The sequence below is a fragment of the Eptesicus fuscus genome, chromosome 10 (assembly GCF_027574615.1).
Source record: "Eptesicus fuscus isolate TK198812 chromosome 10, DD_ASM_mEF_20220401, whole genome shotgun sequence".
Classification (NCBI taxonomy): domain Eukaryota; kingdom Metazoa; phylum Chordata; class Mammalia; order Chiroptera; family Vespertilionidae; genus Eptesicus; species Eptesicus fuscus.
The window spans coordinates 83,762,443-83,789,984 of NC_072482.1; the positions used below are offsets into that span (position 1 = coordinate 83,762,443).

The 27,542-nt window shown below is 37.1% G+C and overlaps 1 protein-coding gene across 10 annotated transcripts in view; it reads right to left on the bottom strand.

Moving 5' to 3' along the window:
- Positions 1 to 24,138, bottom strand: part of HSF2 (heat shock transcription factor 2) — a 64,319-nt gene extending 40,181 nt beyond the window's left edge. For 7 of the 10 annotated variants that reach the window (XM_054722366.1, XM_054722367.1, XM_054722368.1 and 4 more), the window contains exons 1-8: positions 23,865 to 24,032; positions 11,637 to 11,745; positions 11,354 to 11,481; positions 10,375 to 10,499; positions 8,541 to 8,616; positions 5,027 to 5,088; positions 2,749 to 2,836; positions 190 to 338 (exon numbers count right to left, since the gene is read on the bottom strand). In XM_054722366.1, the coding sequence (XP_054578341.1) occupies positions 190 to 338; positions 2,749 to 2,836; positions 5,027 to 5,088; positions 8,541 to 8,616; positions 10,375 to 10,499; positions 11,354 to 11,481; positions 11,637 to 11,745; positions 23,865 to 23,957 (830 nt within the window). In that variant the 5' untranslated portion in view covers positions 23,958 to 24,032. Of the gene's footprint in view, positions 1 to 189; positions 339 to 2,748; positions 2,837 to 5,026; positions 5,089 to 8,540; positions 8,617 to 10,374; positions 10,500 to 11,353; positions 11,482 to 11,636; positions 11,746 to 17,667; positions 17,835 to 23,864 lie in introns of all 10 variants that reach the window. The other 3 variants (XM_054722369.1, XM_054722371.1, XM_008138755.3) reach the window with 3 other exon arrangements.
- Between the last annotated feature and the right edge of the window lie 3,404 nt (positions 24,139 to 27,542).

Below are 27,542 nucleotides of genomic sequence, written 5' to 3' on the forward strand. Positions count from 1 at the left end.
TGTTGAGTCTTTTTGCTTGGAGGTGGGGTGGGGAGGGATATCTGGTTAAATAATTCAGCTTAATTTTTCAGTTTAATAACCCAAACATGAGTCAGATATTAGTTCATCAGAGAATAAAGTGGTTTTGGATTTAGCTCTTTGGTAAGAAAAGCAACTATTTTCATAAATGTTATTTCACAATCTCCTTACTTGGAGGGATCAGATATAATATCTTCATTAGTTTCTGGAATAACTGGGATATTTTCTTCATCTGCATTATCATCAGTAACATCATAAATGATGATGTCATCTGAAATCCGCTCCCTTGGTTTTAAACCTTCAGTCCTACTGTGTGGAACCTAAACAATCAGGGAGAAAAAAATACATAAAAAAATGAAATTGTATTAACTCCAAAACATTATTTAAAAATGCTAATTGAGAACCTACTATTTACTAAATGTTGACAATACAACAGTAAGCAAAACAGATATATTCTCTGCTCTTCTTGGACTTAAACACTAATTAGTATTAGTAGTGCAGAGGTATAAGGTATATTCTGTGCATTCTACTTAACTATTTTTTTAAAAAAGGACCTTGAAGATGGCATGCCTCAAAATGCTTGTATAAGAAAGAGCTTCAAATTTTGAAGTATATTTCTATACCCCAAAGCGAAAAAGTCAGGATTTCACCAGAAATTTTCAAGCATAAACCAGAAGGGCACTGTGCTATTTCAACTCAAGATACTCTGTTTGATACATATTTTATTCTTACTCATTAAATGGTTTCAAAATAGAAAAACAAAACCAAAAAACTTCAACTATTACACAGTTAAATAACAGCCTGGCATTTTAGTAATGATTATTTTTAAAAATAAGCTACAGTCAAACCATAGGTACATTAACAAAAAAGCATTCAATTCTTTAAAGCAAACTGAAGTCATTATAATGAAAAAAATCTATCAATTTTAACACTAGAAAGTATAGAGGCAGAAGATATAAAATCTTTAAAAATATATAAATCTAGTTAAAATAAAAATCTCAAACAATCTTCAATCCTAAAAACAAAGTATTAGGTATTCTTGATTAGAAACAGTAGTGGGAAGAGGAACCAGATGTTAGGTTAACTCTGATTTTTCTGAGAACAAAAATCTTGAAAGTTTAATGATAAATGTCTAGCAGTATTTAAAATTCTAAGATTTGAAAGTAACAATGGTAACCAGATACTAAAGAAGTCTGGACCCTGGACTGGACTAATTTTCCATTGGATGTAAGTTTGACAAATTATCCAGAGAGCCTATGACAAAAATAAAGGTAAACAAAAATATTTTTTAAAAATATGTTTTTATTGATTTTTAGAGAGGAAAGGAGGGGTGAAGACAGAAACATTAACGGGTTGCCTCCCGCATGCCTCCCCCTGGAGAGAGCCCGCAATCCAGGCATCGGGGAATTGAACCAATGAACTCTTGGTGCATGGGCCAACGCTCAATCCACTGAGCCATGCTGGTCAGGAAACAAAAACACTCTTTAAACTTGCTATAGTAAAAAAGTCTAGTCTGTGAACATTTATGATAAAAGTTGGAAATAACTTTAACCAATGGATGAAGGTGTAATTATATTATCATAATATTCAATTAATATATAGTAATTAAGATTAAATAATTCTCGATTTAATAAATCTCAAAACCAAGACCAAGTGAAAAAAGCCACAAGGCAAAATGATATGTACAAAATGATATCATTTGTATGAAGTTTAGATATCCTATATAGTAAAAGGTTAATATGCAAATAGACCAAATGGCAGAACAACCGGTCGCTATGACGTGAGCTGACCACCAGGAGGCGTGTGTGGAACATGGCAGGTGTTGGCTGTGGCGGGATGGTGGAGCAAGTGAGCAGGGACGCCAGACCAAGGCCTCTGGTGGTTACTGAAAATTCTTTGCTCCCGCGTGTTGTGGTCCCGTCTTGTGCTCACACCCACTGCCAGTGCCAGCCCCGCTTGCACCCGCAACCGGCGCCAGAGCCGCCACTTGCAACCACTGCCAGTGCCCGGTGCCAGTCCCAATCACTCGGCACCATCGGTGGGTGCAAGCAGAAGCTGCCAGCCCTGATTGCCACTGAGGGCTTCTCCACCTCCCCCTATTTCTGAGGGGCGATCGGGGCAGCAGCTGCCGCTCGCACCCGCTGACAGCGCCGGCCCCACTTGCACCTGCTGCTGGCGCTGGCCCCAATCACTCCGCACTGTCAGCGGGTGCAAGCGGGGCCAGCGCGTGGGAGTGGCGGCGGTGGGAATGGGGCTGCTGGCAGACAGGGGACCAGGGGCTGCGGCGTGAGGGGCTGGGTGGGGACACGAAGGATGGGCCGAGACCTGCCACTGGGCATACCGCAGTCTCATGGCCCACAGTTCCTTTCAAGGTGCACGAATTCGTGCACTGGGCCCCTGGTATATAAATAACAACAAATATTATTTATGGATTCACAAATATAAAATGACTATGGAAATAATAAATACTAATTCAAAACCGATTATTTCTAGGTGACGTGAGACTGGATAGGGGGAAAGAAGCAAACTTGGGAACAGACAACTGAGACAACTATATTTATAATGGTTTAGCTCTTAAAATAATCTAATGCAAATAGAAAAAGTCATGATTTAATAAAGCTAGAGGATGAGCACTTAGATTATTACTCAATAAACTTCTATGAATGCATGAAATATTACTATTAATAAAAATTAGTTTGAGACAATGAATATAAAAGTTAAAAAAATTACTTTATGATGGTGATTATCAGCTGGTTCTTTGACTATGTGCTGAAACAGATTCTTCTTTTGGGCTCCATTAGTGTTCAGAAGTAGAGGCCTGAAAATCAAAAGATATCTATGAAATTCACTGAAGCAAACATACAAGGAATTTAAACTGCTTCTACTACAAATATACTCATGGTAATAATGAATAGTATGGATAAAATAAATTTTAGTAAGGATACAAAAGAAACTCTTAAAAATGATTATATCTTAGAAATAGAAACTGGGGGATCAGTGTGCCTAAAACTTATTTCTTCATTCATTTTTACTACTTTTGCTATAATAAATGTAATCAACTACTCTCTCCAGATATATTTCATTGCTCACTGAAGTATATAATTCTTTTTTTTTCCTTTTTTTTTTAATTTTATCATTTAAAGTATTACAAATAGTAGTACAAATGTCTCCCTTTTTCCCCATTGACCTTCCCCCGCTCCCCTATCCCCCAGCATATTCCCCCCCTCCCCCCGGTGTCTTGTGTCCATTGGTTATCCTTATATGCATGCATACAAGTCCTATGGTTGATCTCTTACCTACCCCCACCACCCTCCCCTGCCTTCCTGCTGTAGTTTGACAGTCTGTTCGATGCTTCTTTGCCTCTGTATCTTTTTTTGTTCATCGGTTTATAATGTTCTTTATATTCCACAAATGAGTGAGATAATGTGATATTTATCTTTCACTGACTGGCTTATTTTGCTTAGCATAATGCTCTCCAGTTCCATCCATGCTGTTGCAAATGGTAAGAATTCCTTTTTTACAGCAGTGTAGTATTCCATTGCGTAGATGTACCAGTTTTCTAATCCACTCGTCAGTTGGTGGGCACTTAGGCTGTTTCCAAATCTTAGCTCTTGTAAATTGTGCTGCTATGAACATAGGGGTGCATATATCCTTTCTGATTGGTGTTTGTTTTCTTGGGATATTATTCCTAGAAGTGGGATTACTGGGTCAAATGGCATGTTCCATTTTTAATTTTTTGAGTAAATGCCATACAGTTTTCCACTGGCTGCACCAATCTGCATTCCCACCAGCAGTGAAGGAGGGTTCCTTTTCTCCACATCCTGTCTAGCACTTGTTGTTTGTTGACTTGTTGATGATAGCCATTCTGGCATGTGTGAGATGGTACCTCATTGTTGTTTTGATTTGCATCTCTCAGATGATTAGTGACTTTGAGCATGTTTTCATATGTCTCTTGGCTTTCTGTATGTCCTCTTTCAAAAAGTGTCTATTTAGGTCCTTTGCCCATTTTTTTATTGCGTTGTTTATCTTCCTTTTGTTAAGTTATACGAGTTCCCTGTAAATGTTGGACATTAAACCCTTATTGGAGATAACATTGCAAATATATTCTCCCATGCAGTGGGTTTTCTTGTTGTTTTGTTGATGGTTTCTTTTGCTGTGCGGAAGCTTTTTATTTTGATGTAGTCCCATTTGTTTATTTTCTCCTTAGTTTCCATTGCCCTAGGAGCTCTATTGGTAAAGATACTGCTAAGACAAATATCTGCTATTTTGCTGCCTATGGCTTCTTCTAAGATTTTTAAAGTTTCCCATCTTACATTTAAGTCCTTTATCCATTTTGAGTTTATTTTTGTGTATGGGGTAAGTTGGTGGTCTAGTTTTAAGAACAGTGCTTACATGGTAAAAAATAAATAGGTAATAACATAAGAACTAGTTAGTGGAAGTAGATTAATTAAGGCCACTGCATAAGCTGTGAGCATAACCAAGCTTTGCTAAAATCTTAGCCTTACAAGATAATCTTTTTCTTCTTCCAAATATTCCTTTGTCTACTATTGTTCTTATGTATTAGTTGTAACAATGGTAGTAACTGACAATTATAGGTATCACAATCCATGGTTGACATCAGTCTTTTAAAGACCTTATGAGTAGATTAAACATATGATCAAGTAAAAAAGGTTTATTTTCTTTTTTAAAGACATGGCCTTTTTAAAAAAATTTCACTCAGGTTTCCTAAAGATACATTAAATTGCTAATGTAATAAGATGCAGATTCTTTATTAACTGTATGTACCTGTAAAGTGATCATTTAGGCTATCCTTATCTTTCAAAAACATGAGCAGGATGACAGCACGAGGAAGTAACATACTCTTGAAATCTGAGTGTAATTTAACAAGGGAGGACTGTTCATCCAGGAAAACAGGCGTACACTCAGCAAATGTAGGCCATTCATGGTTAAACACTAAAATTTTTGGTTGTCCATGTGTAGGTCAAAATGTTTTATCATAAAATCTTACCTTTTACGTTTCAAACTCACAAGCTGGTTATTCTGAACCAATGTAACAATAAATTGGACAATCTAAAAGGAAAATATAAATATAAATTTTTTCCATCATAGACTCCTAGTTCTTTAGTCCACATTACACGTCTTACAAAATTAATTCAAATATTGCATGTCCTCTATTCCAAGTCACATAATTTCTCCTATATTAACACATTTGAAATTTGGATGCATCTTAAAATTGGTATAGAAGAATAACCTGTGGTAAAGATGCTACTACCTAGGATAGAGATGCCTAACACACCCATCCACTTACATATCCAATATTCAGTTCAGTTGTTTTGGTGATACTTACAAGCATGCCTGAATACAGATCCCAACTTTTAAAATTCTTTCAAGAATATTATGATGCAAAAATCCAACAAAAACTGGTGTTTGACAGGCAACATTTTTCTTATACCAGGTAATATAATTAGAGATAAAAAAAATTGTTAACTCTTTGCCACTAAATTGCTTACTCAAAAGAAAAATAGACCATAAAATTTTCAAGTTAGGAAGTTTATTGGCTGATTCTAGAAAAATTGTTGAGGCACTAAGTATCTATCAAAGCTTCCTGCTGACAATCAAGAGAAGCTGATTTAATCTTCAAAGTGTGATTAAATTTAGAAGAAAACTATTAAACAGAGAAAGATATGCCACATTCCTTCATACTTTATGACAGTATTTCTTAATGGAGCAGAAGCACTGCATGCAAATTCTTAGCCCAACTCTAGAATTGCTGAAATTTGAAATTCTGAGGAGAGGGCCCAGCAATATGTATGTTTAGCAAGCCCTCCAGATGGTACTAATGTGAATGAGAACCATATATGATATGGTATGCCTTGAAATTATACTGTAACTTCCTAAAGGAGCTAAAAAAGTGAGTATCAGATGGAGAATGAAAAACAGTATAGAGGCTATGAATAAAGAAAAAAGGGATTGGGGGACAATATGGACTCTGTGCAGAAAAGTTTCTTGTAAGCTTTGTGAAATGTAATTTCATGATTAAAATAAAAAATTGTCAAATAGAAAAACCTATTGTATAGCTTTAATATTGTGTTCTCCCCCAAAGAAGTTACTAAATAGTTTGCCTTACTGTAGGGAGAGGCTATAGGGTTAAGCTTCAGACTGACCTGTTGGCAAAGCCACAAACAAGTCCCAGCTTGGAGGGCACAGCCCTCTTAGCATAATTAAGCTTGACCTTATGGCATCTCTAGATCTTTCCTGGGTAGCTAATGGGCTGTGGGAGGTGCAGCAAGTGCTGCCAAAACAAGTGAAACTCACAAGAACATTGTAACTATGGTGAGCACTACCTTGTTTACCTCTGACTATAAAATAAAGGCTCAGCTTGCCATCTGGATCTTTTCTCTGTGGCCTCAGCCAGGCACAGGAAGATCCACCTAGTCCCAGCTTATTCTCTTTGTCTTTTCTACATCCTTCGCTGCCCTCCCTCAGGCTTGCCGAACCCTTGCCTGTGCTGGCACTGCACACCTTACAAAGCAGTATGAGCTTTTTCATGGAAAAGAAATATAAACATTTCATTTTATTTTTAATAATTTATTAAATTTATTGGGGTGACAGTGGTTAATAAAATTATATAGGTTTCAGGGGTACAATTCTATAATACATCAGCTGTACTACTATATTGTGTGTTCACCACCCCAAGTCAAGTTTCCTTCCACCACCATAGCTAACCCTTCTTTCCCTTGGTAATCTTCATATAGTTGTCTGTCTATGGGGGTTTGTTTTTTTCCTTATTTTCTTTTTTCTTCTTTTCCTTAATCACTTCAAAATATAAGCTTTTAAACTGAAGAGTCAGACAACATTAGAGTATATGAAAAGGTTAGCCACTATATTGCTTACTCAAAAGAAAATGCTGAGGGCTGACAAAAATACATTTATGCTTAAAGATATCTTTAAAATCATTCAACTTCAATTATTTTTTTTATTTATAAAAAAGTGTTAGGGGAAAATTCTAGAAACATTAGTAATTGAATTTATGAGAACATGAATCACTGGCTAAATTTCTTCTGAAATTTGTTCTACATCTCAGTTCTTTTTACACTTCCGCCATCCCACTGCACATGTGGTACATGTTAGATGCCTCATCTTCTTTATAACCGGAATAAGATGAGGCATCTAACATATACCACATCTGACTTCTGCAACTGACAAGTTACATACACTATTTTCAATTAATCTAAGGCCAAGAGTAAATTGCAGAATTAAAAACCAATTCCAGGAATAGAGAAAAAATGAGTATATAAAGTCCCTAACCCCTAACAAAACACATATTCAAACTCAAATCTGAGCAGATAGAATGTTAGCTTTCATGAAAAATTGAAATGTTATATAAATATTTTACAAACTAGTCTTGCCATTAGGGGGGAAAAAACAACAAATTACAGAATATTGTAAGTTAATATTTAAGCAAAATATTGTTTTCTGAAAAATGAGGAACAGATTTTTAAAATAAAGTAACAGGTTAAGGTACATTATCGTTTAAAATCAGGTATTCTTAACAGGACTGCGTGTTGAAATTAGCTATGGAAAGTTTTGAAAATATATGTAACTTGGGACTCAGAATTAAATTTTATATTCAAACTTCACTTGCATGATAATTTTTTTTTTTTTAAAGCTATTTTGACTATAGGCCAAAGGTTGCAACTACCATTCATCTCTTTTCTAAGCCTGTTCCACTAGATTCAAATCCTGTCAGTCATAATGCTATTTTTAGCTAAAGACCTCTGAGCATGGACAAGCTGAAGCGCTCCGACTATGCCCCCCCCCCCCAAAGAAAACCCTGTTGTTTAAACTTAGAGTCCAATTTACTCACGAGCAAAAAATAGCTACCTTAATTACTTTTATGTTTCACCTCTTATTATATGAATAGATTAAATCACAAGGAAACAATGCAACAAAGGGATTCTCAGTTCCTCCAGCAATTTTCAGCTCAAATACTAAAATATAGAATTTATTTTACAACATTATATTAACTGCTTTTCTGCAAAGACTAATAATGACATACATTCATAACTCATTTTTTTTGAACTCATAATTTGGTCAACCGATTTGAAAATATTGTTTATCTTCTAACCTGTATCTATGCCTTTTAGAGTAAAAAAATAGTAAAAACAAATGAACAGAGTCCCCACATAATAAGGCTTTGTTTTTAATAGTAAAAACTGTGTAAGAAATTGGCAATGTATTAATTATGCATCTAAGAATAAAATATTTTAAAGTTGTTCTATCAGGCAAAAGGATCTTTATTAAAAGTTAATGACATATTAACTGGGAGTAAGAAATTACTATATTTTTATTAAAAATAATATTAACATTTGGCCTAATTTGTTTGATTTCATAATTTTACTTCTAACTGTGCACCTTATAAGAAACTAAAATCAACCACGGACTATTCAATAAAGTATTCTTTGGGTCACAAATGGTGCTTATTAAAACATGCAATTAAGATCATGAGGGAAAAAGCTTACCTTTCGAATAACTTGTTGCTGTTGTGCATGTTTTGCTCGTAATTCTGATACCTCCTTCCAAAGGGACTCATTCTCACTATGTTATCATTTATTTAAAAACAAAAACAAAAAAATAAAAATTCAGTCAGAAAGCCAGATCCTAATATATTTAATTAAGCATAACAGAGAATACCACAGATATAAAGAACTAGCTGATGGTTGCTAAAGGGGGGGGGGGGGAGGGGTTAAAGACATGGGAATAACAAATTTTTAAAAATTAAAAATAAAGATAAAAAATACCAGAGAATTTAAGTAGTTATTATTATATATTTTTATGAGCCAGAAAATCTTTGGTTCAATTATAAAGATGACAACTATCTTGACACAAATCTAGAATCATTCCTTCATAACTGTAGTAGCTTCTACTCATGACACTATATTCACAAAAACTTAAGGCTCATGCCTCCATCCATAGAGTAGTAGGCAATTTATTCCTCTGACAATCTGGTTCATTATTTCTTGCTTAATCTAACCTTTCAACTATGGCTACCAAGTGAATTCAGTACTTGTGCTTAGGAAACATTTCTTAAAGGGAAGTGATATTTACCTAGCACTTAATATGCTCCAGGCACTGTGATAAACATTTTATATGTACTAATCATTTCAAGTTCCCTCAAATCCATCAGGAAGGGAATTATTATCTCTATTTTATAAATTAGGACACTGAGACTCAGAGAATTGAGAAGACTTGCCCAAGATCACACAGATAATTTGCTAAGGGTTAAAGATGAACTAAAGTCTATCAGATTCTAAAACTGTCTATCTTAAGATCTGTCTCAAAAACAAGTATATGAAAACACTAGAAAATATTTGTCTTTGAAAAGCATATTCAAATATATGACAAATCAATTAACTGGACCAGGAGTAATACTTTCTTTTCCTTCATTCAACATTTATTGAAATTACATTATTATTGAATGTTAGCAGCAATGATAATGCTGAGAAGACATAAAAGATAATCCACCTATTACATGTTTAATATTCATTCTTTTGTTAATTTCCACAAAAGCCATCTTCCTCAATCCAAACTATTACAAAAAGAACTATATTTACAAATGGGGGGTATTGAAAATGAGACTTTCTTACAAAAAAAAATACTGTACTTTTTCTGACTTGTGTCCTTTCCCCCCTATTTTTTATGTCCTACTTTTTCCTAAGAGATAGGTCACACAGAAAAGTCTTTTAAAAGAAAGAATAGGTAGCACATGTAGTACTTTGTGTGCCCTCATGTGTGTGATCATATAAAAGCTAACCTCCCCTGGCTGGTATGGCTCAGTTGGTTGAGTGCCGTCCTGTGAACCATGAGATCACCAGTTCCATTCCTGGTCAGGGCACATGCCTAGGTTGCAGGTTCAGTCTGAAGTTCCATGCGGGAGGCAACCAACTGATGTCTCTCTCTCACTCTCTCTCTCTCTTTCTCCCTCCCTCCCTTCCTCTCTAAAATTAATAAAGATATATTTTTAAAAAAAGAAAAGAAAAAAAGCTAACCTATGTAGAATCCTATTTCCTACACTAATTTCAAGATCTACTCTTTCATCAAATAAGGCATGTGCATAATATTGTTTCAAAAGCTCAGGTTTTTATATTCTTTCGACCACCATCATGAAGATCCAATATTGGGGTAAAGTTTATGGCTATACATTAAAAATAAAGGGAACCAATATTTACAGAAAAATTATCTTTGACCTTGGCTTCAACATAATCTAAAAGTACTTAAAGCACTAACCTCCAATTCCCAACACACAACAAACACACCAACCCCATAACAGAATTATATTTGGAAATAATACTTTACCTTTTTAACTCAGAAAGCCTGGACTCAATAGTCTCTTGTTTTATTTGAACCTTCTGAGCACTACTTATAATTTTTGTTAAATCTTCCTGACGAATTTTATTTTCTTCTGGTTTTGAAGATGAAACCTTTCAAAAAGCATATTTAGCATGTCAAACAAATGCCATGACTGTAATTCAAAGCTTCCTTATTAAAGAGGATCTTATAGCATGTTCAGGAAGTAATCCAGTTCCAAAAAGACCTGGGTAAGATTCTAGGGAGAGAATACACTTCATAGCTCAGAGAGAGGATAAGGAATAATCAGTCTATTTTTTTTAAATGTGGGTAAGTTTCCAGTTTCCACAAACAGGAACACCTTAAGGGCTTTTTTCCCCCCCTTCATTTCATTCTGTCAAACTCCCTGTAATTTCCCCAAGCCTCTTTATTATCACATTCCATGTCTAATTAAATTTATGCAGTAATAGCTTCTTGTTAGGCCATTTTCTTTCATGGCCCACTGCCCTTTTACCTCTCTACCCTCCCACCCCCATTTTCTGGATTTGGTAAGATATTTTATTTCAGTAAAAAATTCATTTAAAAATGTACTGTTAAATGCCTACTATATACAAGAGACTTATTCTGGGCATTCGAATTCAGCAGTGAACTACATAAAAAACCCTCCACGGAATTTATATTCTAGTAGAAGCTTACATTTTTTTAAGCTAAATTAAAAGGAGTGAGCTATCCCAATCTGAATGACTCCTCATCCTCAGTCAGCATGCAAACATTTTCCTTCCCTTTTAAGGTGTTTGAGCACTCAGTATAATTCAGCACCAGGGGAAAAAAAAATAGTGGGAAATAATTAAAACTTTATTAGTCTAAGTCATCCTAACAAAGAACACCAATGTATTTCTATACATGCTCAAATTCAACACTGATATAAGTCTCAGCCAAGTATACAACATTGTAATGCCCTAATTAAATCATGTTAACAATACCCCACCTTCCTTTTAATGTTCTCCAACAAGTCATCCTGGCCTTGTTTGAAGTAAGGATGCTGAAATTCAACAGGACCATCTCGTTCCTGCTTTACAATTCCAGAGTCAATATGTACTACTTTACGGAAACCATCTGAAAAAGATTCAAAATTCAGATGACTAAAACAGAGAAGTCAAAATTTAATAGTGCTTCTATACAGTATATTTCCTCTTTATCATTCTAATAGGAAAAAACTGTTTAATCAGTGGCTGATGACAGTACTCCAAATAAACTGCTACCATACTCACACATATTCAGTTGCCTCACAAAGCTTGCCATGTTATTGTGCTTGAAGTATTTGGGAAGTATTTCTTTTGCAAACCTTTGTTCATCCAAAACCAGAAAACTTTGACCATTCTGAAAAAAATGAAAACGTCAAATAGTTAAGGTCCTCTGACATGAGATTGTATATAAGAACCCCCAAACCAGGCAATTCTTTTATGATAACTTCAGACCAACAATTTATAACTGTTAATGGCAACAGAAACAAACTCCAATTAAGTGCCAAAATGCAATTAAGCTTTTGATGCCACTTCAAAAGCTCAGGCCCAGCCAGTGTGGCTCAGTGGTTGAGCATAGACCTATGAACCAGGAGATCACAATTTCTGGTCAGGACATATGCCCAAGTTGTGGGCTCGATCCCCAGTGTGGGGTGTGCGCAGGATGCAGCTGATCAGTGATTCTCTCTCATCATTGATGTTTCTATCTCTCCCTCTCCCTTCCTCTCTGAAACAAAAAACAAGTAAAAAAAAGCTCAGGAGTACGTCTCAAACCAAAACCTGCATCATGCTCTATAGTGAAATATTAGAAAAATTCCTATTAAATCATAAGAAAAATAAATACAATATTTACATAGCATAATTATTTAATATTGTTTTAAAGCTAACAAAATTAGACAAAAATAAGATAAAATTTGAGAAAAGTACTATCATTTTTGTAAGCATAATTGTATCTTTGTACCAACTGAAAAACTACATGAGACTTTAGTAAAGTACCTGGTTACTAATTAATACTTAAATTCACTAGTGTTCTTTCATACCAAAAAAATAAACAACTTGAAACGTACTAGAATACAATAATCAAAACAGCATGGTACTAGCACAAAGACAGACAGACCAAAAGAATAGAATAGAGAGCCCAGAAATAAATTCTCGCATATACAGCCAAAAAGGGTTTTTATAAGGGTGCCAAGACCATTTAATAAGGAAAGGACAGTCTTTTTAACAAATGATGTTGGGAAAACTGGGTACTAACATGCAAAAGAATGAAGTCTGAACCCTTATCTTACATCATATACAAAAATTAACTCAAGTGGATGAAAGACCTACATTTATAAAAATTTTAGAAGAAACCATAAAGAGAGGCTTCATGACACTGGATTTGGCAGTGATTTCTTGGATAACACCAAAGCACTGGCAACAAAAGCAAAAATAAATAAATGGAGCTACCTCAGAATAAACACTTTTGTGTAAAAAACACTATCAAGTGTGTGGAAAGGAAACCCACAGAATCAAAGATAATATTTGGAAATTTTACAAGGAGTTAATATCCCCAATACAAAAAGAAACCTGACAACTCAACAATGGCAAAACCAACCAACCTGATTAGAAATGGGCAAAGGACTTGAATAGATATTTTTCCAAAGAAGATATACAAATGGCAATAAACACATGAAGAGATGCCTAACATCACTAATCATTAAGGAAATGAAAACCAAAACCACAATATACTACTTCATAGTCATTAGAATGGCTATTATTAAAACACACACATGAGAGGAAGGGCACAGAAAATAAGTGTTGGTAAGTATTTAGAGAAATTGGAATGCTTGTGCATTGTTGGTGAAAATGAAATTAGAGCAGTCATTGTGGAAAACAGTAGGGTGGTTCCTCAAAAATTAAACACAGAATTAACCATGCAATTCCCTTTCTATGTATATACCCAAAAGAGGTGAGATCAGGGACTTAAAAGGTTATTTGTATACCCATATTCATAGCTGCATTATTTACAGTAGACAAAAAGTGGAAGCAATCCAAATGTCCATTGGCAGGTAAATGGATAAAGAAAATGTGATACACACACACACACACACACACACACACACACACACACACACACACGAATATTATTTAGCCTTAAAGAGAAACTGAGACATGCTACAACGTATATAAACCTTGAAGACATTATGCTAAGTAAAATAAACTAGCCACAAAGGGACAAATAATGTATGATTCCACTTAGATGAGTTAAGAATAGTCAAATTAATAGATACAGTAGTTAGTAAGCTAGGAGAAAGGAGGGAATTGAAAGTTATTGTCTATTGAGTATGAAGTTTTAGTTTGGGAAGATGAAAAACATTCTGGACATGGATGGTAGTGATGGCTGCATAACAATATGAATGTACTTAATGGCACTGAACTATATACCTAAAAATGGTTAAAATGGAAGCCCTGGCCGGGTGGCTCGGTTGGTTGGAGAATGGTCCCATATACCAAAAGGTTACAAGTTCAATTCCCGCTCAAGGTATGTATACCTAGGTTGTGGGTGTGATCCCTGAATGGGGTGTGTATGGGAAACAACTGGCAACCAATTGATGTTTCTCTCACATGGATGTCTGTCTGTCACTCTGTCTCTCTCTCCCCCTCAAAAATCAATAAAAACATATCCTTGGATAAGGATTTAAAAAATGATTAATTTATGTTATGTATATTTTATCACAACCACAACAATTAAAACTTAAATGGAATAGAAGATTCCAATAACAGAAAAGTTTCTAAAAATAAAATTTAAAAATATACAAGACCTTTCATAAAATATTAAACTACTGAGAAACGAATACACGGTTGTAAGACGGTTAATTCTGCCTAAATTAACCAATACATTAAATTCTCTCTCAGGTGAAAAAAATACACAAAAACGATTTTTGGAGGCAAGGTGAAGAGCTGCTAACACAAGGAAATATTAAGTACTGAAGTTCATTTGTAAAAATATTTAACAATAGGTAAGAAAATACTAAAAACAATTGGGAGGTGTTAATCCTATCCCATACAGATGGTAGAATCATGGTGTTTACAAAACCATGGTGTTTCTTTAGTTTGGTACTAAAGAAAGGAGAGACTAGAGAAGACAGAGAAAGCAAATCTGTCTGAGAATTTAAAAGATAATTAAGTAAGGGTAGCATTCAAAGCAGGGGATATAATCAAGAGGGAAAAGGATTAATAAATTCTCCATTTGGAAGGAAAAAAGCAAAAGCTCTCTGCTACCTCACATTTTACAACCAAGCTTTTGGAAGCATTACATACATAATAAACCCAGAAGCCATACAGGTAAAAAGTAGTAAGTTTATTCATGGAGACTGCTACCTGCCTACCCTATTTCCAGACGCCTTTACTTTTTAAATTTATTTTTGTATCTTTCAAAACTAAAACTGTATATAGTTAAGGTGTAGAATACAATGATTTGATATATATACATACACAGTGAAATAACTACTAGTCAAGCTAATTAACATATCATCTACATCAAACTGAAAAGATTCTGCATAGCAAAGGAATCAACAAAATGAAATAACCTAACAAAATAAGAGAAGATACTTGCAATATTTTACCTGATAAGAGATTAAGATCCAAAATATATAAGGAGAGCATACAAGTCAACAGCAAAAAACATGAACAAACCACCAACAACACAATTAAAAAATGGGCAAAGGATATGAATAGGCATATTTCCCAAAATGACATACAAATTGCTAACTGGTATATAAAAAGGTGTCGAACATCACTAAACATCAGGAACATCGAAACAAAACCAATGTGGTATCACTTCATACCTGTTAGGATGGCTAATTATAAAAAAATGAAAGACAATGGGTTGGCAAGAATGTGGAGGAAAGTGAACCCTTGTATACTGATGGTGGGGGTGTACATTGGTATAGCCATTAAGGGAAACAGTATGAAGTTTCCTAAAAAATTAATAATAAAAATACAACTACCATATGATCCAGCAACCCTTCTGAGTGTATACACAAAGGAAATGAAATCAGTATCTCAAAGAGATATCAGTGCTCCCATATTCACTGCAACACTATTCACAGTAGACAAAATACAGAAACATCCTAAGTGTCAATCCATTGACAAGTTGTGATATATATCTCTATAATAATTAAAAAGTTGTGATATATATATATATAATAATAAAAGCATAATATGCTAATTAGACTGGACATCCTTCCGGACAAAGCCGGGGCTGCGAGAGAAGCCCGGGTTCCAGGTGCCTGCCGGTGGCCGGAGGGAAGCCCAGGTCCTGGGCGCCAGAGGGAAGCCGGTGCCGGTAGCCAGGGGAAGGAAGGCCTACTCTTGCACGAATTTTGTGCATCGGGCCTCTAGTAAGTGTATAAGTATATAAATGTACGTGATATATATATATAAAAAATGTTCCATAATGTCACATTATATATCTTTAAAAAAAAGAAAGAGATCCTGCCATATGCAACAACATGGATGATCCTCTGTTTTCTTACTGAAATATAATTTTGTTTGATGCTGAAACTACATTTCTCAGTCCCCTTACAATAAGAGGTGGTCAAATAACACACCTGACAAAATAAAAGTAGAATATATTCAGTGAGGTTTTCAGAAAAGCTTCTAAAAGGGGAGAGATTCAAACTATCTAATCCCTATATCCCATATCCCTGCTTGGAACTTGGAGCTAAAGACCAGTGCTCCAGCAAACCCCTGAAGTAGAGGAACAAAGTACGGCTGAAAAAAACAGAGGGTGACTGGGCATCTTCAGATGTAAGAGAAAAATACACTTTTTGTTACACCACTCTTGTTTGGATTTCTATTACTGTGTCTAAACTTAACTGATAATAAAATTATTAAAATAGATTAAATAAAGTTGAAAGACTATTAACAAAATTTAACTGCACTGATTAAAAATTTCTAACAAATGAAAAATCCAATATGAATTTTAGGGAGACTGTTTCATTTATAATTGAATATACAGCAAAACAAATAATTTTTACTTATTAGATTGGCAAAATTTAAGAAGTTTGGTAACTAGTGTTGGTTATTAGGTAATAAATTATAAATTCATACATTTCCCCCCATTTTCAAAGGACTTTTCCTTTAATTTCCTCTCAATTTACCCACCCCATTTGTCTTTTCCTTCACTGCAAAATTTATCAAACAAATACTTTGAAGTCTCTTTCTGCAATTCAGGACCATCTACTAACTTTCACTAAAAATTGGTTTCTGTTTCTCTCCACTAAAACCACTTTTTCTAAAATGTCAAATGACAAATTCAATGCCCTCTTTTCAGTCCTGATCTTCCTACACCTCTGAGTCATTTAATTTGGCATTACCGACAATCTCTTCCTCTCTACTTTTGGCTTTGAAGCTCTATAGATTATTGACTTTTATTTCTTACATTTCCTTTCAACTGCCTTCCATCTACCAAGAGGTAGTGTGTGTTTTGGTTTCTATCCTTGACCAAGGCATCTATTACACTCTTTCCTTAGGCAATCTCATCCACACCAGTGTATCTAATTACAGACTTTATTATGTGTGATGATTATCACATCTACACCTCTGCCCCTGACCATCTCAAATTTCACACTTGGATTTTCTATTGTCAGCATTTTAAAAAATATATATATTTTATTGATTTTTTACAGAGAGGAAGGGAGGGGATAGAGAGTTAGAAACATCGATGAGAGGGAAACATCGATCAGCTGCCTCCTGCACACTCCCTATGGGGATGTGCCTGCAACCAAGGTACATGCCCTTGACAGGAATAGAACCTGGGACCCTTCAATCCGCAGGCAGACGCTCTATCCACTGAGCCAAACCGGTTAGGGCATGAAATGTAAACTTTTAAAACTTTCAGAAGAAAAGGAGATGGAAAAGTATTTTTCTTTCTTTGGAGCAGGTAAGAGAACACATCCTGAAGAAAAAAAAAGCATAAACTTCAAAATAGACTATATATTAAGCTATACTAAAAATTAAGAACTTCTGCTCATCAAAAGAATGTAAAAAGATAAGCCACAAACTGAGAAAAGATATAGGCAGCACATATATTTAAAAATATATACAGAATATACAAGGAATTACTACAAATAGTAACAGATAAACCACCCAATAGAAAAATTATCAAACATTTCATAGAAGAGGAAACATAAATGGTTAATAAATATGAAGAAGTGTTTGAACTTATTAGTAATCGGGGAATTATAAATTAAGACCTCAAAGCTCCAAACTCCACCCTGAACACCAGTCTTACATCCAAACATCCTATTCAACATTTTCACATGAATGTCTTGGAGTGCAGAAGTCATTCAGGTTCTTCAGCAATATTTGTTGTCCTTCCTAACACTGCACTTCCCCATCTCCTTTAAAATTAGATGTGGCCAGCCTTGGCTGGGTGGCTCAGTTGGTTGGAGTATCATCCTGTACACCAAAAGGTAGAGAGTTAGATTCCGTCAAGGCACATACCTAGGTTGCAGATTAGATCCCTGGTCCAGGTGTGTAAGGCAGGCAACTGATGGATGTTTCTCTCTCTCTCCATCCTCCCCTTCCTCTCTCTCTAAAAATCAATAAAAACATATCCCAGGGTGATAATTAAAAAAAAATTAGGTGTGGCCATATGAATATGAAAACGTAAGCAAGATAAAATAATTTTCAAAGATTACTAGTGATCCATCTGTAATCTCAAAGTTAATATGGCCCCACCTGCATTTCTCCAAATCTTCCCACATCTCAGCAAATAGTACCATTATTCATCCTGTTGTTCAGGCCAAATCTAATTCTTCTGTCCCTCCTCCAATTCCAGCCAATTTATCAATAAGTTATGCAGATTTGCCTTGAAAGTAGTTATCAAATCTGACTACTTCTCACCACTTTTACTGCTACTACCCTAGTCTCAGCCACACTATATTCAACACCATAGTGGAAAACTGTGATAATCTTCTAATTAGTTCCCTCATTCCAATCTTCTCACCATACCCATAAGGCCTTATATCATCTGTTCCCATCTCCCTTTCTGACCCCACATTCTCTAAGGATACTCTAATCACCTGGGCCTTTTCCAATCCCATGAAAATGCCATGTTCAAGGCCTTTAGATGTGCCATTCCCCTTTAGTCCATCCTTTCTAATCATTCAAGTCTTGGCTCAAAAGTCAACTGTTCAGAGGAGCTTATTACTCTACCTCAAATACCCACAAGTCTGTCGTTTACATGCTAGTTATCAATTTATTGCTCCAAGTTAATTCTTCATTGTCTGCTCTGCAAACACGGAACTGGGTCCCATAAGTACCTTTCTTTTGCTAGCTGGCGTGGTATTAAGCTTTGTCAATGGAAGATACTAGAGAGATATTAAACGAGGAAAGGATTCCTCTTCCTGATGCCCTGTCCTTAACAGGCTCCTTCAGAGCAGCAGCTTCCCTTGACTCTCCCTATTCCTTGGGACATTTCAAATTCGAGTATCTCTAATATGACATCTCCCCATAAACAGCTTTCTAGGATACTCTAGGCCAGTGGTCGGCAAACTCATTAGTCAACAGAGCCAAATATCAACAGTACAACGATTAAAATTTCTTTTGAGAGCCAAATTTTTTAAACTTAAACTTCTTCTAACGCCACTTCTTCAAAATAGACTCTCCCAGGCCATGGTATTTTGTGGAAGAGCCACACTCAAGGGGCCAAAGAGCCGCATGTGGCTCGAGAGCCGAAGTTTGCAGACCACTGCTCTAGGCCAAAGGCTGATAAACATTTTCTTGAAGGGTTAGATAGTAAATATTTTCAACTTGTAGATCATAGGGTCATAAATCTGCCCTTGTAGCAAGAAAGCAACTATATAGACTATGTAATAAACTAAGCATGGCTAAATCCAATTAAACTTTATTTGCAAAACAGCTGCCTCATGGTCATAGTTTGCCAACCTCTACCCTAGAAGTTATATTTCCCAGCAAGTTCTGAAGGATGAATTTCCAGTAAGTTCCACCAGTGTGGCACCAGTAACTTCTTTGCCATTCAGTGAGAAGTAGTCATAACTCTCTCTAACAAGGCCAGGATCTTAAGACTTGGGGAGAGGACTCTTACTTTGGCACTCTGTTAGCCCTAGCAATGGTGGCTGCTTCTTAACAACTGTTACTCCTATATTTTAGAGTTTTCTTTACTCCAATTCACCAATATAGTTAGCAATTCTAGTAAACTTTTCATGTTAAAAAACTGCATTGACTTATGTCTCCTAACTGGACCCTAAATTGATACACTCTCTTTTGAATCATTTTCTTTATGGTACTTACACTAACTATATTATATTATTTGTGTTTGCTTACTTGTTAATTACCAGTGCCGTTCGCTAGAAGGTAAGCTCTATGAAGGTAGACATTCTGTTCACCACTGAATAAATTCCTAGTATTAGCACACTATTTGGCCATGAGAGATTCACAATAAATATTTGTGAGTAACTGAATAAATAAAGTGTGGTCATAGTAGAGCAAATTTTATTTTTAGAATTTCAACTCTTGGATTATATCAAATGAAGAGATGAATGCCTCTTGGTTATTTTTGCTCTCTCTCACACACACAACCCTCATTCACTCATATCATTCTTTGTCTCCACTTATGGTATTCCTGCAGTCACCACTCTAAAATTAGTAAATAACCTCTCTGAGTGCAAACATTCCACCTTACTGCTGTTTAGACCTGTGAGGCTCAAGCAATACAACCCAGGACTCACCCTACACACTACAAGGGGAAGAAAGCCATTACTTAATGCAGTGAGAGAAATGGGTAGCTTTTCTTTAGGCCTCATCCATAAATGTTGACAAACTTCTGAAGAGTAGTAATAGTTGTTACTGCTCAAACTGGTCCTCTTAAAGACATCTAAAAATTCTTACTAATAATCTAATACTTCAGCCCCCTTATTTTAAAACATTTTTCAGAATAGAAACTTGCAATATTCTTTTAAAAACAATCAGTCTACAACTTCTTAATGTTCAACAACCATTCCTTTTGAGTCTTGAGCTCATTCTCTTGTGTAGATACAAACTAAAAAATGAAACAAAAACTTCTCAATGAATCTTTCAATTTTTTTGTAGGCCCATCTAGGATGGCTTTCTGCCACTCTTGTGGCCTTTCTGGATTTCAGCAGGGAATACTGTAATAACCCGATTGTTGCTGAGAAGTTCAAAATGATACCAAAACAGTGGGAGGTTTAAGGACCTACAGAACAAACTCAACCAAGACAGCTAGAGAATACTGGACAAATTCTGTTTTTGCATTCTTTCCCTCCTATTTCCTGATTTGTCACTGCTGATTTGAGAGGGATAGGGAAGTACAGAATGCCAAAGGGGCACATGGATATAAGGTCAGGGGAAATCACTTCTTGGTCTTTTCAAACAATCTGAAGAACAGAGACAAAGGTAATAACACTGGCAAAACAACTTTCCAGTTTTCTAATTTTTATAGTGCTTCACTTCAACATAAACAAATATCAAATATCAATAGCAGTAAAGGCTGTTTCCCACAATCAATGGCAAGAACTTCCATTCAACTTCCACAGTCTCAACTCTGAGTATCAAGTTTCCTCAGTTGCTTCCAAGCTAAACCTGTGTCCTCTGTTTAGGACTCTTTTACAATTGAAACAGCTTTAGGTTGTCCAATATTACTCAGTCCCAATTCAGCAATAGACTACCTACCCACCAAGGCCAAAATAGCTACATAAAAGTTACAGGAACTGAAAGAACCAAAAAAAAAAAAAAAAAAGAAAGAGAGAAAGAAAAAAGAAAGTAAAAAGAAACATCCATGGGAAAAATAGAACATGTACAATGTGTTTTAAAGACACTCTGGATCTAATACTAAAGTTATATAAGTCTTGAGGAATATTAAGCCAAGCTTTTCAAACTATAGTTTGAAAGAGTTTTCTCCCATTGCCTTACACTCAAGCTAGAGGAGTAAATTATTTTCCACTAGTGGAAAAAGAAAAAAAATTGCATTAAAATTACCTTTTGAAAACATCTGCTGCTTCTAAAGGTCTTAATATGATTTTCACTGTAATAGTATAAATGCTAAATTACACCAACAAAAGTTCAGCCAAACAAATTTGAGGGAAAACAGAAACAACTTTTTTAAAATAGCAACTTCTAAAAGATGAGAGTAACTTTTGTTTTTTTCATCTAACATCATTGTTTAATTAAAGCTCTACCTTTCACTGTCACTGCTTTTGGAAAAATCTGTGGCAGAGTGAGACAGCTTCCCTAAGCCACTAAGCTTTAGCCCTAGACAACATTAATCCAGAATTGTCCACTGACTTGTGAAAGGGTAACACTTTGGTAACTAAATATTGTGTCAATCTATATTAAGTGTAGTGATGTTGCTGAAACACTGATCTTGAAGGTCAGATATCTATGTTAGATTCCCACATCAAATAATGGCTAGCTTTGTAATTATGAGTAACTAACCTGTCTAGGCCTCAAATCCTCATCTATATAATGATAAGGCTAAACTTGATGATTTCTAAGATTCTTTTCAGGTATAGTTCTATCTTTATCATTCTTACCACTCTCATTACGTATTTCAAGAATGTCATTGATTCAGCATTTATTAAGTATCTACTGTGTCCCTGGCATAGATATTGTCCCTGCCCTCACTGAATTTATATTTTAATTGTCCCAACATGTATTAGAAAATGTGTATTTAAGCTTAGACTTAATAATGGGATAAGAATGATTTTAAGTTGCTTATTTAGCATAGAATTCATAAAATGATGCATTTATGGATTAGTATGAGACTCCACATTTGATACTGCTCATAAAATAATACCAAAATACTTCGGCTGATGAGAATTTATTAGACTTGTCACCAACATAATGCCCTTTAATTAAAACCAATTGCCAATATATTTATGTACCATTTCTAGGCAATAAAAATAAGAAGGCACGTGCAAGCCAAAAAGGTATGATAAAGTCAGCTTGGATGGGGGGGGGAAGAGTCTCAGTCCAATCTCCAACATGAATGCAAGGCTGAGTAGTAGCAGCCTGTGCCCATCCATCCTTGTCAACTTTTAATCCTTCCGACTGATGAAAGCATGAGACATCTGTTTATTTTTAAGTATATGCAGGCAGCTGGCTTCCCTATTTTCACCTTTCTTTGTACAACTGTACACAATTCATCAAATGTTTAATACCATCAAGCTGACCATACCGACCTAACAAGAAAATTAAGTCCTAGAAGGAAGATAAAAAAAAAAAACACACACACACAAAACACAAATGACAGAAATGTAAGACAGAATATGGTGTTACAGTAGTCAAAGCGTCAACATAATTGCTCCCTGTTGAGACAAGCGTAAACAATGAAACAGAATTACAGGAAAGGAACAGAAAAGAAAAGGGCGAGAGAGGGGAGGTAACATCTACTCCTCACCTAGCAGGTGCCAGACACAGTGCAGCCCTCGGAACAAGGAAATATCCCACACAGATGACCATCTACACCAGGGGAAAGCCACTCCCCTTCACAAAAGGATTGCAACAGCCTGCGAGGGAATCCTAACGCCGACACACAGTTCATGTAAAAACCCTCCTGCTTTCAGCATCTCGGTTTGCAAGTGCAAGGCCACCCATTCATGTCCCCAACCTTGACGCACAGGCCAGACAAGATAAGGCGCTGACGAAGGCCCTTCATGCTTCGTGACAAGAGCTGGGATCCAACCCACGACCCAGGCGTTTCACCCATCCTCCGAGCTCCTCACCAGGTGCCTGAACGCCCCTTAGCACTTTTATGAAACAACCATAAAAAAACCCGTTCACACAAATGGCTCAGGACCTCCCAATAACAGCGTGCTGCTCTTTTCCACATACTATTTCAAAGACACTATTGACAAGCAGGGACCTGCCTTTGAACATCTGCCCCCCTCCCTGGCTGCTCTCCTCCTCGAGATGCACATCGGGGTGTGTGCGTGTGTAAGGGGGGAGAGCGGGTCCCCGAGGTGCATTTCTCCGAGGAACCCCGGCGTGGAGGATGCCGGCCCCGGGGCTGGGGCAGCCCGGTCACACCGCGCGAGGCGGGCGGGAGGACCGAGGATGAGTGAGCAGGAACGCGGGTCTCCCTCACCCTCGGCGCCCCCGCCGTCCCCGCTCCGGCGGGCCGGTGCCGAACGCCGACCCCGCAGGACCGTTAGGAGGCCTCCCAGGCCGCCCGGGCCCCGCGCGGGCCGCCCCTCCCCCACCGCGGCCTGGGCGCGCGCGGCGCCGACCGGGACCCCCGCGGCGCCCCGCGACTCCCCGCGCGAACAATAACACAGGGGGGTCCTCCCCGCGAGGCCGGACGCCGAGGCCCGCGCCGCCCCGCCACCCCCGCGGGGCCTCGCGTGGGGGGCGTCGAGCCGCAGGCCGCGAGGGACAACCCCGCGGGAGAGAGCGAGGGAGGAGGCGGCCAGCCAGGGGGTGCGGAGGCCGCCGGCCCCGGCCCCGTACCTGGCTCCAGGTGATGAACTCGTTGGTGTGGGTCTCCTCCACGAGCGTCCACAGCTTGCTGAGGAAAGCGGGCACGTTCGAACTCTGCTTCATTGTTAACGAGGCGCAGGGATTCCAGGTTCTACACCCGAACGCAGCAGTGGCGTCGGCGGCGACGGCAGCTGCTCCCCGAGAACGCCCACGACGCAGGCGCAGCAGCTCCCGGGCCCCGCCCCCCTCAGCCTCGCCGGGCGCGCAGCGAGGAGGACAGGCCCCACGGCCGCCCGTGATGGACAGGGCTCCACGCTCCGCCCGTGCGCACTGGTCCCGCGCCGGTCAGCGTTCTCAGCCAATCCCGGGCGCCCACTACGCGAACGAGACAAGCGATTGGATAACGAGGGGAGTCGAGGGGGTGGGAGCAGAAGCGGGGCGCTGCCTTCTCATTGGCCTTTTATACCAGAGCCCTGGCCGTAGCGGACCTTTGGCTGAGGGACCACGTTTGGCTGTTTCACGTGGGAGCGGTTCCTGGGCTGTGGCTACAAGAAGTCCTCACAGGCCTGAGCTTGGTGGGCAGGTGTGTTTTGAGCCAGTTAGCAGGAAAGAGTATAATAATTCAGATGGGAGAGGGGAGCGGCTTTATGTGTTAGGCCCTAAACTGAAACTATCTTAAAAATAATAAACCTAAAATAATAATAATAATAAACCTTGTTCTTAAGGTTTTTTTTGTTTGTTTGCTTTTTATTTTATTTTTAAAAATCTTCATTGTTGAGAGTATTACAGATGTCCTCTTTTCCCCACCATTGTCCCCCTCCACCTGGTTCTTGCCCTGCCCTAGGCCTCCACCACCCTATTGTCTGTATCCATAGGATAGGCGTGTATGCATATAAATTCTTTGGTTAATCTCTTCCCGCCCCTTTCCCTCTGAGATTCGTCAGTCTGTTCCATGTTTCCATGCCTCTGGTTCTATTTTATTCAGCAGTTTATTTTGTTCATTAGATTCCTTGTTCGTTTATTTTGATTTTTGGGTTCAATTGTTGATAGATATGTATTTATTGCCATTTTTATTGTTCATATTTTTATTGTTCATATATTTAAAACATCCTATATTTTATTGTTCATATTTTTATTGTTCATATTTTATTGTTCATATTTTTATTCATGTTTTTATTGTTCATATTTTATTGTTCATATTTTATTGTTCATATTTTTTTCTTCTTCTTCTTCTTCTTCTTCTTCTTCTTCTTCTTCTTCTTCGTCTTCTATAATGCCCTTCAACATTTCTTATAATACTGGTTTGGTGGTGATTAACTCCTTTAGCTTTTTCTTGTCTGGGAAGCTCTTTATCTGATCTTCAATTCTAAATGATAGCTTTGCTGGGTAAAGTAATCTTGGCTGTAGGTCCATGCTATTCATCACTTTGAATATTTTTTGCCACTCCCTTCTGGCCTGCAAAGTTTCTGTTGAGAAATCAGCTGACCATTGAATGGGCGTTCCCTGCTTTCCCTTAATCTGTTGGTGCCATTCTTCCTCACTTACTCATTGGGAATAAGAATATCTCTATTTTCACCCATGTAAAGTATTATTAATAACATAGTAGGTTTGAAAATGCTTTTAAAAAAATGAGTTAATAACACATTATACAACATTTAACATAGAATTTCTTACTTCCTGGATACATGTAAAGTAATGCCTAAAAAATGCATTCAATTTCCAATGAGCAAATATTTATTACATACTGACCTTTGTGTTCAGCACTGGTCTGTCTGCTGAAGCAAATCAGATATATGGTAGAATACATCTGATAAAAAAACTAATATTTGATGAGCCCTTATATAGACTCAGCTTTTTACATATGTTATCTAATTTAATACTCATCAACACCCAATGAAATCAGTCTTATCTCATTTTCCCAATGAAGTCTCTGAGGCTCAATGTGAATTAACTTATCCCATCATGATTAGTAAATAAGACAGGGTATTTACACCCAGGCCTCAAAAGCCTGTGCTATTTCCATTGTATGATGATGGCACCATCTAGATGCTTAAGATGCATATATTCTAACTCAAGAAACAACATGAACACAATGATCAGCAATCATTAATATTTTTTAAATAAGAGCTAAATTTACAGAATAAAATAAGTACTCAAAAAGTTTAGAAAGACAAGAGTTAAGTGAATTAAGGTGGTAAGGGAAGACTTCATGGAGGATGAGGACTTTAAGTCGGGTCTTGAAGTACAAATACACTTACATAGCTGAAAGGAAGGCAGACAACAGTGAGCAAAGATGAGGAGGGAAGGGAATGAGCATGGTCTGCCTATGAAGAGAGACAACTCAGGAGCTAAGATTGGTGTCTGAGGGGGAAATGTGGCCTACTTTCATGGCATTGTATTATTTCTGTCTGAGAAGAACAAGTGTGGTTAGATACAAGTAGAAACTCCTTTGGGCGTTAACCTGTACAGGCATTGGCCTGTGCTTAGTAGGGCCCCTTCCTTCCTTGTTTAATGCTCTGCTGTCACCATCTTGAAATTCTTAATTTTTAAACAAGGGATGCTGCATTTTCATTTTGCACTGGGCCCCTCAGGTTATGTTGCTGGTGTGTTTCCAGTATATTACAACTTATAAACCAATAGTTGTCAAAATTAAGCATGCATCCAAATCACTTGGAGAGAGAAGACAGCCAATATAACACGTGAATAAGAATAACTTAGGTAGTATTTACAATATTAAGAAGGCCAGGTAAGGGGCTAAGTGATTAACTAGATCATCTAGTGATGGCACCAGGAGATAGGTGATGTGTCTAAAATTTCATGTCTGGGCTTAGAATTGAAACCACGTTCTTTGTAGTCTGAAACATGATTTTTTTCCCCTTTACTCCGGAGGGCTTCTGTAAAAACAGATTGCTGTTTCTCCCCTCATTCCACTCAGTAGGTATGGGTTCAGGCTAAGAATTTGTATTTCTAAAATGTTCCCAGGTGACACAGATGCTGCAGGCCCTTGGACCACACTTTAAGAACCACTGTAATAAAGAAAAATTCCATCTGACCTTCCCTTACAAACATATACAGACTTGTTGTCACTCATCTCAACAAATTCCAGACATTCCAGGAATTATTTAAACTATTGTATTTTCTTATTCTATGAACTTGATCCTTAATGTGGATTGTAATTAATAAATTTATTGAAAACTTTATTGACTAGAAACATTTTGGGGGAGAAGAGAAAATCATTGTTGGTCATTTGCACTTATTTATAAAACTGAGAAGCAAAACCAAATCAAGCTTTTAAATTCACAATTATTTGCCACCCTCAATATCCCACAAATGTCAGAAGAAATAAAATTGAGGCAATGGCAACAATTTTTAAATGTTGACAATATTATAAGATACAAGTATAACTTTTTCAGAGTGAATTCTCTGGACTGCAAGATTTAAAAAATTTAGAACAACATTGGAAATATGAGTGACTCCGACCTTTGCCTACAAAATAGAAGAGAATATTGTGGAACACTTCGGTGCTTCAAAGCATCTGATTCAGACTGTACAAATTCTGCCTAATCAATTATGCAAAAATAGTTGGAGCAGCAGTGCAAACAGAACTTTTAAAGATTATTTTCAAGTGCAACATGACTGAAGCCAGAGGTAAATGGCATAGAGTTTCCACCCTCATTCCTGTCTGGACAGTGTTGATTTTGTTCAATT